This window comes from Saccopteryx leptura, chromosome 4 (genome assembly GCF_036850995.1).
Source record: "Saccopteryx leptura isolate mSacLep1 chromosome 4, mSacLep1_pri_phased_curated, whole genome shotgun sequence".
In the NCBI taxonomy this organism is placed as follows: domain Eukaryota; kingdom Metazoa; phylum Chordata; class Mammalia; order Chiroptera; family Emballonuridae; genus Saccopteryx; species Saccopteryx leptura.
Genome location: NC_089506.1, coordinates 215,289,636 through 215,301,697, shown reverse-complemented (window position 1 = coordinate 215,301,697; position 12,062 = coordinate 215,289,636). Strand labels below are relative to the sequence as shown.

Genomic DNA, 12,062 nt, shown 5'->3' with positions numbered 1-12,062 from the left:
GCCTCTGCCTGGTTCTCTGTATGCACTCTGGAAGGTGGGATCCAGGAGACAGTGGGAACCAGAGCGCACAGTGAGAAGCACAGGGATTGGCCCTGGCCAGTGGCTCAGTGGCTAGAGAGTCGGCCCAGCATATGGATGTCCCAGGTTCAATCCTCAGTCAGGGCACATGGGAGAAGCCACCATCTGCTTCTGTCCCCCTCTTTCCCTCCTGCATCCAGTGGCTTGATTGGTTCGCGTGTGGCTCTGGGTGCTGAGGATATCAGCCTCAGGTGCTAAAAATAGCTTGGTACTCCAGCAGGGTTGCTGGGTGGATCCAGTTGGGTCTCATTTGAGTCTACCTCACTATCTCCTCTCTTCTCACCTTAAAAATAAAAAAAGAAGAAGCAGAGGGATTCAACACACACTGAGGGAGAATCAGGACTTGTTGCACTGGCTATGGGGATCTGCAAAGCAGGGATCAGGTGGTTTGGGTTGACCTGCTAGATGGTGAAGTCACTTCTAGAGGGAACAATGATGACAAGAGGTACTGGTTCGGTGTGGGGAATTAATGTCTCTCTTTAAGGAAATATGACTATTAAAATCTGAATGTGTCATTCTCTACCTTATTTTTGTTTTTGTTTTTTTTTTTGGACTTCCACACGCCAGGCCGACACTCTACCACTGAGCAAACCGGCCAGGGCAGGGAACCTGTGTTTTTTGTTGTTGTTGTTTTTTTAGATTTTATTTATTCATTATAGAGAGGGGAGAGAGAGAGAGAGAGAGAGAGAGAGAGAGAGAGAAGGGGGGAGGAGCAGAAAGCATCAACTCCCATATGTACCTTGACCAGGCAAGCCCAGGGTTTTGAACCAGCAACCTCAGCGTTTCCAGGTTGACATTTTATCCACTGTGCCACCACAGGTCAGGCTTCTACCTTATTTTTGAAACTAACCCAGATGCTAATTTCACTAACATCTAGCTGATCACTATTTTCAGATAATGATGATGAAGAAGAAAAGGAACCACAGCAAGAGCTGAAGTTTAATGAGCACCTGCTGTGTGCAGGCACCAGCTGGTCCAAGCACCCCCCCAAGTGTTGTCTCATGGAACCTCCATACAACCTCATTTGGCAGGTCCTTACTTCACCCTCCTCACTTTACAGATAAGTACAGAGGTTTAGCAACTTCCCAAAGTTACATAACAGAACCCTGACCCTACAACACACTGCCTATTAGAAAAGTCATCAAGTGAGAGATTAAGTTAAACCACCAAGCTTAATGTTCTCCTGATCTAATCAGGAAGGTGAGTGCAAGATTCCCAAACTCTTGTCTAAAGAACTCCACAGCAGCAAACTACTTTTGGATATGTTCGGCTAAAAGAATTTATCCAGTTGGGCCATCTGACCTGTAGTGGCACAGTGGATAACGCATCAACCTGGAATGCTGAAGTCACCGGTTCAAAACCCCAGCCTTGCCCAGTCGGGCACATACAAGAAGCATGAGAGTTGATGCTTGCCACTCCCCCGCCCACTCCTCTAATAGTCAATAAATAAAATCTTTTAAAAAAAAGAACAAAAGAATTTATCCGGTTGGACAAGTCACACATCTAGAAGATGACAAGGGAACAACAGCACAGCCATGCCCTCTCCCTAAGAAAAGAGTTCTCTACTTAGAGTAACTATAAGCATAACAGTAGAAAAAAGGGAGGGAGGACTATAGGAAGAGCCAGACTTAAGTGAGGTACTTTCCATCATAAATGGCCTAAAAATTCAACAGTGAAGAGAATGTGCTAAAGGGCAAATCAAACAGGCTCACTATCAGTAAGACAAGTGTGTCCTCTGACCATAGCCTGTGGCCATCTACTTCAAGCACAGCAAGTACACACTCCACCCTGTTGATGTATAGCCCTTCTTGGCTAGGTACCCTTCACCTGAGCCACCGCCCAAAACTCACTCTACTCAGACTCCAATCAGAAACCCAAATCAGCCTGACCAGGCAGTGACGCAGTGGACAGAGCATCAGACTGGGATGCGGAGGACCCAGGTTCGAGACCCCGAGGTCGCCAGCTTGAGCGTGGGCTCACAGGGTTTGAGCAAGGCTCACCAGCTTGAGCCCAAGGTCGCTGGCTCAGGCAAGGGGTCACTCGGTCTGCTGTAGCCCTCCCAGTCAAGGCACATATGAGAAAGCAATCAATGGACAACTAAGGAACCACAACGAAGAATTGATGTTTCTCATCTCTCACCCTTCCTGTCTGTCTGACCCTCTCTCTGACTCTCTGACTCTGCCACAAAGAGGAAAAAAAAAAGGAAACCCAAATCAATCTTACTTCTCTGCCTTCCATATGAAACTGTACACATTTTGCGTGCTTCTTTTTACATTTACATTTATTTTCTTGACCTTTAAAGCCATTACCAGAAATACGGTCAATAAACCAACAAACAGGTGAGACATTTCCTCAGTCAAACTATCTGGGGATCCTGGAGAACAAGGATTGTCATCCAGCTTTTAAAAGACCCACAAGTCACAAGTTGCCTTTGCTGTAAACAATGGCATCTACAGTCCACTCTCTGGCCACAGCCTTGATAACCAGACCTGACTAGGAGTGCCTCACTGGGCTGGCCCACTACGAAGACATAAGGACGTATCCATTGAGACTCTATCCTTAGGGAACTTCTCAGCCAATGAGGAAGGGAAGGGCAATAAATAGAAATGGAAAGCATTTCCTGATGTTATACATCAAAACCAGCGGCAATCCCTAAGTGCAGCTGGTTGAAGGGTTGAAAAACATGGCCTGGCTTGAAGCCTGACCATGACCGACTCTCCCACAAGCACACCCTAGAAGGCACCTGGCAGGCCAAGCCAAGCTTCTGAGGAGGAGACAACCTGAGCCTGCCAGCCAATGTCTTACAGACCTGGGCCCTAATGCCAATTCATTAAGTAACTAGCCAAAAGTCATACATCATCAAAGAACCCTTTGCCAATTCACACCAATTAAAATGGTGGGTGTGAAACAACCAAAATTGTGTACAAAATTCCATTGATAATAGGTAATGACAATTGGCAAAGTCATCCGCACAAAGACACAGAGAACGGAAGAGCAGGGATGAGATTTGTGATCCCTTGATGCAGAGGATCAAATGACCCCTGTCAAGTAGGATAAATGCAGAGAATGGTCAGGAGCATCACTGTTTTCTCAATTTTGACAGAGACCTAAATAAAAGACTCATTTAATCTGTCTTAGGTTGGCTATATGAAAAACAACCATGTGTACCCATAAAGCCAAATGAGGACTCACATTTCGCCTCCTATCAGGGGCCTAGGAACACCTATGTCTGGTACAGGGAGACTGAAAAACACCAGCTAGCACAGTTGAAGAGGCCCTACGGTATAGAGCCTGTGGATCTGGAAGCTCTAGGTCTGGGAGTCCCTCGAAGTCGTCCTGTCCTAGATATGACCCTCCGCACAGGACACACTCCTCCACGCAGAATCAACACTTAGAGAGGAACCTGTCATCAACAGGAAATGCATCCCCTACCAACAAGATTGATGCTCCATCTCTTCTTTGTAGCAGTGCTCACAAACTGCCTATTCAGCACCTACTTTCTTTTTCCCTTTCCCATTAAACCCAATCTTCCTTTGGAAGACCACTCTCCCCAGTTGAGGAGAGGCGATGCTATCTGGGTGAGGGACCCCACTTACCTTCCAGGGTATATTCAGTGTAAACTCAGTAGCATAGTCTCAGGCCCTTGCACAATGATTATGTTGTGATGGACAGGACAGAGCAGCACACAGCATCCCTGGTCACTCAGAGCAAACTGCAGGATCTTCCTTCAATGTCATGGGAAGATTTGTTTACAAAACAAGGGATCCCAGAGCCAAGGTCATGAGGCAGCCACCTCCAACACAAGGAGCTAACCTGAGAGCAGAACTGGCCACAGGAAGGCAGAGGTTAAAAAGTATTAAGAAACAGGGAAGTTTCTTACAAAACTAAACGTGTTCCGCCGTGCAATCTAGCAACTGTACTCCTTTTGGGTTTTTACCCAAAGGAGGTGAAAACTTATGTTCACACAAAAACTTGCACAAGGACCTTTATAAGCAGCATGAATCATAATTGCCAAAACTTGGAAGCAACCAAGATGTCCTCCAGTAGGTGAATGGATAAATAAGCTGTAGTACACCTAGATATGGAATCCTACTATTCAGCACTGAAAAGAATGAGCTGGCCCTGGCAGGTTGGGTCAGTGGTAGAGCTATCAAGTCATGAAAAGACATGGAGAAAACTAAAATGCACATTACCAAGTGAAAGAAGTCAGTCTGAAAAGGCTACATGATGTATGATTCCAACTATATCACATTCTGGAAGAAGCAAAACTATGGAGACAATAAAAAAGATCAGTGTTTTTCAGGTGTTGAAATAGAGGAGGGATAAATAGGTGGAACACAGACTATTTTTAGGGCAATGAAAATACTCTGTATTATACCATAATGGTAGATACATGGCATTATATACACCACCAAGAGTGAACTCCAGGCCCTGGCCAGTTGGCTCAATGGTAGAGCGTTGGCCTGGCGTGTGGAAGTCCCGGGTTAGATTCCTGGTCAGGGTGCACTGGAGAAGCGCCCATCTGCTTCTCTACTCCTCCTCCCAATCCCCACAGCCATGGTTCAACTGGGTGGAGCAAAGTTAGCTTCAGGTGTTGAGGATGGCTCCGTGGCCTCTGCCTCAGGTGCTAAAAAAAAAAAAAAGGCTCCATTCCTGAGCAATGGAGCAACAGGCCCAGATGGGCAGAGCATTGCCCCCTAGTAGGCTTGCCAGGTGGATCCTGGTCAGAGCACATGCATTAATCTATGTCTCTGCCTCCCCTCCTCTCACTAAAAAAAAAAAAAAAAGGGAACCCTAATGAGAACTATGCACTGTAATTATGATGTGTTGATGTAGGTTCATTAGTGCAACAAATGAACTGCTCTGGTGGGAGATGCTGACAATGGGAGAGGCTGTGCACGTGTGAGAGCCAGGAGTATATAGGAAACCTCCTCTCAATTTTCCTGGTAACCTGAAACTGCTCTAAAAAAATTGTCTTTAAAAGACAAATGGCTGAGCCTGACCAGGTGGTGGTGCAGTGGATAGAGCATCGGACTGGGATGCCGAGGACCCAGGTTCAAGACCCTGAGGTCGCCATTTTGAGCGCAGGCTCATCTGGTTTGAGCAAAAGCTCACCAGCTTGGACCCAAGGTCGCTGGCTTGAGCAAGGGGTTACTCGGTCTGCTGAAGGCCCACGGTCAAGGCACGTATGAGGAAGCAATCAATGAACAACTAAGGTGTTGCAACCAAAAACTGATGATTGATGCTTCTCATCTCTCCGTTCCTGTCTGTCTGTCCCTGTCTATCCCTCTCTCTGACTCTCAGATCTGTAAAAAAAAAAAAAAAAAAAAGACAAATGGCTGAATTCGGATTAAACTATTATCTGAAGTTGGCCTTGCCTCTGGACTTTTCATTTATCTGAGTCAGGCAATCCTCTTCACTGGTTAAGCCACGTTGGGCTGGATTTTCTGTGACTTCCAACCTAGTGCATCCTAACTGTACCCCACACAGGACAAGTAAAATGTGCTGGACTCCACCTCCTGTCAGTGCTCATGAACGATGACCCAACATCAGAGGTTCTCCACTCACAAAACTACCACAAGCAACCCTGAATGAAAGAATGTTCAACTGCAGACAGGACTCTTTTTTTTTTTCTTTTTGTGGCAGAGAGTCAAAGAGAGGGACAGATAGGGACAGACAGGAAGGGAGAGAGATGAGAAACATTAATTCTTTTTTTTTTTTTAATTTTATTTATTTATTTATTCATTTTAGAAAGGGGAGAGAGAGAGAAGAGAGAGAGAAGGGGGGAGGAGCAGGAAGCATCAACTCCCATATGTGCCTTGACCAGGCAAGCCCAGGGTTTCGAACCGGCGACCTCAGCATTTCCAGGTCGACGCTTTATCCACTGCGCCACCACAGGTCAGGCCGAGAAACATTAATTCTTCATTGTGGTTCCTTAGTTGTTCATTGATTGCTTTCTCATATGTGCCTTGACCGGGGGGCTACAGTGGGCCGAGTGACCCCTTGCTCAAGCCAGCGACCTTGAGCTCAAGTTGGTGAGCCTCGCTCAAACCCAATAAGCCCGCGCTCAAGCTGGTGACCTCGGTCTCAAACCTGGGCCCTCCGTGTCTCCTTCCGACGCTCTATTCATTGCGCCACAGCCTGGTCAGGCTAGACAGGACTCTTGGAACTCCAGCTTCCCTCTGCCACAAGCAGCTCCAGGACAGGCAAGTTAAAACTAAAATCTGCCATAGTCCTTAGCTGAACGCTATCAGATCAGTGAAGCCAAAACATTCTATTAATTTTATTTTGTAATTAACATGTTTTAATTATTTTAAGATTCTGGCAATGAATTCAAAATACTAACCTATCATTATGACTGTGTCAAATTAACATTCTATTACCTTGATAGCAAGGATTACTTATTACAAATAAAACCAAAGAAAAAGGAAAGTTGCTGTTTAAGACTCAAGAACTGCTTTGGCCAATTGGTTCAGGGGATGGAGTGTCAGTCTGGTGTGCAGACATCCCAGGTTCAATTCTCAGTCAGGGCACACATGAGAAGCAACCATCTGCTTCTCTTCCCCCTCCCTCTCCCCCTTCTCTCTCTCTTTCCCTCTTGCAGCCAGTGGCTTGTCTGGTTTGAGTGTTGGTCCCGGGCACTGAGAATAGTTCGGTTACTTGGAGCATTGACTTCAGGTGCTGAGGATAGCTCAGTTGATTCCAGCATCAGACCCAGATGCGGGCTGCCAGTGAAACCTGGTCATGGCACATGTGGGAGTCTGTCTCTCTATCTCCCCTCCTCTCACTTTAAAAAAAAAAAAAAAGACCCAACAACTGATATGTATGCAGACTGGGCCTGGTTAGAAGAAGGAGTAGCCCTCAAGAATTCTTTATTTTAGCCTGACCAGGCAGTGGCGCAGTGGATAGAGCCTCGGACTGGGATGCAGAGGAGCCAGGTTCGAGACCCCAAGGTCGCCAGCTTGAGTGCGGCTCATCTGGTTTGAGCAAAAGCCCATCAGCTTGAACCCAAGGTCGCTGGCTCCAGCAAGGGGCTACTTGGTCTGCTGAAGGCCCACGGTCAAGGCACATATGAGAAAGCAATCAATGAACAACTAAGGTGTTGCAACGTGCAATGAAAAACTAATGATTGAGCCTGACCTGTGGTGGCGCAGTGGATAAAGCGTCAATCTGGAAACGCTGAGGTTGCCGGTTCAAAACCCTGGGCTTGCCTAGTCAAGGCACATATGGGAGTTGATGCTTCCTGCTCCCCCCCCTCTCACTCTCTCTCCCCTCTCTATAATGAATAATAAAAAAAAAAACTAATGATTGATGCTTCTCATCTCCGTTCCTGTCTGTCCCTGTCTATCCCTCTCTCTGACTCACTCTCTGACTCACTCTCTAGCTCTGTAAAAAAAAAAAAAAAGAATTCTTTATTTTAGAAATCAGAACTGGTCCTGGCCAGTGGCTCAGTGAATAGAGTATCAGCCCAGCAGATGGACACCCTAGGTTCAATTCCTGGTCAGGGCACAGAGGAGAAATGACCATCTGCTTTTTCCCTCTCCCTCTCCCCCTTGCCACCAGTGGCCGCATTGGTTCAAGCATGGCTTGGAGCGCATCAGCCTCAGGCAATAAAAATAGCTCAGTACTTGAGCATCACCTCAGACGGGGTTGCCAGGTTAATACTGGTCAAGGCACATGCGGGAGTCTGACTCACTATCTCCTCACCTCTCACCTAAAAATAAATAAATAAAGAAATTTAATTTTTTTTAAAAATCAAAATTGAGCTTCATTTTTTTCTGAAGCCCAGGCTTGAAATTTAATCCTATATTAAAACTGTTCTAGTCAAATATGAAAACTTTTAGTTGTTTTAATAATTGTCAGTTACTAGCCTTACTTAACAGGATAATTTTGTGACATACTCTGTTCTAAAAAGCTTGCTAAATTGAGCGCATTTCATGTCTTTTTTTTCATTTTTTAAACTTACTTAATGATTTTTAGAGAGAAAGGAAGGTGGAGAGACAGACAGAAACATCTATGTATGTGCCCTGACCAGGGACTGAACCCACAACCTCTGTGCATCAGGACAATGCTCTTACCAACCAAGCTATCCAGCTAGGGCATGGAATATTTCAGATCTTGCTCCCCAGCATATGTCCTTAGTCTGGGCTAAAATAAACTCTTATAAAAATTCCAAAAATACATTTTTGCGACAACATGGATGGAACTGGAAACTATTATGTTAAGTGAAATAAGCCAGGCAGAGAAAGAAAAATATATATGACTTCACTCACATGAGGAATCTGATGAACAATATGAACTGAGGAGCGGAATAGAGACAGAGGCGGGATCAAAGGATCCAGAAGAAAAGCGGACAGAGGGAATGGGAACGATAGGCTGATAGGATGGGATAAGAGCAGAAAAGCAAATCCTGGAGAGAAGGGGGGAGGGTGTTACGGGGAGGGAAACAAGGGGGATGTACTGGGAAACACGGGTGACATTAGAATCTATGTAAACACAAGAAATAAAATAAATAAATAAAGTAAAAAAAATCCAAAAATATAAATAAGTAATAAAAATAAAAAGCTTGCTGCCTGACCAGGCGGTGGCACAGTGGATAGAGAGACGGACTGGGATGCCGAGGACCCAGGTTTGAGACCCCAAGGTCACCAGCTTGAGTGAGGACTTATCTGGTTTGAGCATAAGCTCACCAGCTTGGACCCAAGGTCGCTGGCTCGAGCAAGGGGTTTCTCAGTCTGCTGAAGGCCCGCGGTCAAGGCACATATGAGAAAGCAATCAATGAACAACTAAGGTGTTGCAATGCGCAACGAAAAACTAATAATTGATGCTTCTCATCTCTCTGTTCCTGTCTGTCTGTCCCTGTCTATCCCTCTCTCTGACTCTCTCTCTCTGTCTCTGTAAAAATAAAATAAAATAAATAAAATAAATAAAAAGCTAGCTAAATCAATAGCCTTTAACTAAAGACTGTGAGCCAAAAACACACAAAAATTACTTCAGACAGTATATCCTGAATCACATCACTTGAAGGATGGTCAAATTCTCAGAGATATTTGATCCTATGTTTATTAGCAAGTAGCCAATTTCTCTGCCACAGTAAATTTAGATAAATGATCTGGGTTTTTAATAACTCCATGGGAGAGTCCCAGCACCTAAGGATGTGTTTCCAGACTGTTGATCAAATCAGCAGGGTCACACGAACTCCAGACTTGCAAAATTTCACAGGCAAAGGTCACCAGAACCAGCTATGAAATGAGTGGGAAACAGAACCCTGCTAATATCTGTGAACATCAACAACAGACTCCAACTACAGCCAAATAAATATACCTCACAAAAGGGATTACCAAGAAAAGAGAATGAAGAAACAGGTTTCCTAAATTATAACAACTTGCAATAACACCACTTCATGCCTCCAAAGTTGTATATATGCCTACACGCAAAAGCTGCAATCACAACTTCAGAATGCCCCCGGGGCTACTGGAAACTGACTACACAACCCCAACTCATTTTGTTGGCAGGGGAAAAAAGGTCCAATCCTAGAAATGCAACCACAGCCACAAAAGTTCTCCAAGTGCTCAGACAACACACTACACAGCAGGCTCTTCACCACCATTTTCCAACCTCTAGGAAGAATCTGAGAAGACCGTTACAAAAAACAACGATCCAGAATTCTCTAAGTATTGATGCATTTAAAAATCCACAACTCCCTCTGTTAAGCCAAAGGTATTATATATACCAGGTAAACCCACCTTCTATACAAGAAAATAGAAATTTTACGGCTAATGGATAAAGTATAAATGTCACAACTTCTAAGAATTCCAATGTTACTAATGACTTACAATGGCATATATTTTAGTCTGTTCTTGATTAAAGTATCCTCAACATACAACTATTAAAAAACATCTAATGACAAATATGAAAGTATCGTGAATAAGAACTAAAACTCACCCATAGCAACAGGAGTATACCCACTTAGGGGCGAAAGACAAGACCATTCCTTACCAACACCTTTCCTTGCTAGTTCTCCAGCTCTTGGAGGTGAGCACAGAAACAGACGCCTTGTGTCTGACTCACCTGAATTCTCTGCCTTCGCTGTACCGTCTACTTGAGGAGGCCCGTGGGGCGGCTGTCTCCAGGAGCAGCTTCTGTGTCAGCCTGCCAGAGGGAGCAGGGTCTCTGCCATCGTCTTCGTCTATATCTTGGTCACATTTCCATTCCTCATCTTCATTCAAAGTGGGCAGATATCCAGGTATGCCCTTCCCTGTCCCTGACCCAGAGCTCTGGTCACTACAGAGCTTTGGGCTCTCTGAGCCTGTCCTCGTATATTCCAAATAAATATCAGACTTGAGGAACAAGGGATAGGTGTTCTCCTCCATGGTGGACTGGATTTCTGTCTGGGCCTGGTCAAACATGGCAGGATCAATCAGCTGCTTCATAATGCAGTCCTTTATGAAACTCTTGGTGGCTGGCTTGGTTTGCCTGGACACGATGCCATTATTATCAAGGATGTACTTTCGGTAAATAGCTTTGGCCAGCTTCAGCCTCTTCTCCTCATTCGAGTCACAGGGTTCCAGTTTCCTGAAGCCACTGCAGGCAAACCAGAAGTCCAGCAGGTCAGCACAGTCCTCCTGCTTCAGGAAAGTCCTAAACAGGTTTATCCCGTCTTGATCATCTAGTAAGGAGTGCAAGGACTCGGCCCACCTCAAGTACGGTGGGGTGGGTGAAGCACTGCCCTCAGGTTCATACCCCAGGTCCAGATCTGAGCGCCTCGGAGTGGCTGTGGAAGTCTCGCCTTTAATCCCAACACCTTTCCCAGAGCAGAAGCTGTGGCTGACGGGCCTGGGGTCTGTGGACACCAGTTCACCCTCCTCACCAGGCACTGGGGGTCTGGGGGCATCTTCGGTGAAACTTGTTCCAAGGTCCAAGGGGAAACCCTGCTCTTGAATATTCATTTTGAGACTCTGCGTCAATGAACAATGAGCGCTGCACCCTAATACATCAGTACTTACAGCTCCAAAGTGAATCAATCTGTCCTGTTGAAACCATTAAGAGGACAAGGATTAGGAAAGGTGGGTCCATGGAAATATGACCACAGAGATTTTCTCAAGAAAAGACTCGCAATGATGCCCTCCCGCTTGAACTCAAAGTTAGAAATTCAGTTTAAGCCCTGGCCGGATAGCTCGACTGGTTGGAGCGTCATCTGGATACACCAAGATTGCCAGGCTGATCCCCAGTCAGAGCAGATACAGAGATAGACTGATGTTTCTGTCTCTCTCCCTTCCTCTCAGTCTAAAAATCAATAATTTTTTTTTAATTTAGTTTAAATTTGCAATCTTTCCTCACAAAGTTTGAGGTATATTAAAACAATTTCTGGGAACTTTTACAACTACAGGAATGCCTCTGGTGCTAAGAAATGAACGCCCAAACACAAAGAACACCACACCCCTAAAGTGTCATTCTGTGAAAACATCATAGCACTGGCCGGGTAGCTCAGTTGGTTAGCGCGTTGTCCCAATATGCCAACGTTGCACGTTCAATCCCTGGTCAGGGCACATACAAGAATCAACCAATGAATGCATAAACAAGTGGAACAACAAATCAATGTTTCTCTCTCTCCTTCCTCTCTCTAAAAAAAATGTTTTTAAATGTTTTTAATTTTTTTAAAAAATCACAGAAACCAGTATTCTGGGGACCTCCCATCTCCGCTACAGAGCTAAGTGACCAATCCTTCTCTGCAAGCTCCAAGAAGGCCAGGAGGACTGGAGGAAAGACAGGTGCTTCTAGTCCTCCTGGTTGTACAAACTTGGGTAAAAGCCAATCCCTCACATGTGAGACAAGGATGACCACCCAACCTGCTCTGCAGGGACACTGTGAGACCAGGTACGGAAAGGATGGCACATCACACACTGTTAGGTGGGTGGTGTGTCTGCCCCCCACATTCTCCAGGCCCACAGCCACTGTATTTTCTGCATCCCCACCACTTCATA

At 45.3% G+C, this 12,062-nt stretch overlaps 1 protein-coding gene across 3 annotated transcripts in view; it reads right to left on the bottom strand.

Annotated features, from left to right (window-relative positions):
* Positions 1-12,062, bottom strand: part of AXIN1 (axin 1) — a 91,081-nt gene that overhangs the window by 74,964 nt on the left and 4,055 nt on the right. For all 3 annotated transcript variants that reach the window (XM_066383060.1, XM_066383061.1, XM_066383063.1), the window contains exon 2: positions 10,150-11,108. In XM_066383060.1, the coding sequence (XP_066239157.1) occupies positions 10,150-11,108 (959 nt within the window). The remainder of the gene's footprint in view (positions 1-10,149; positions 11,109-12,062) is intronic.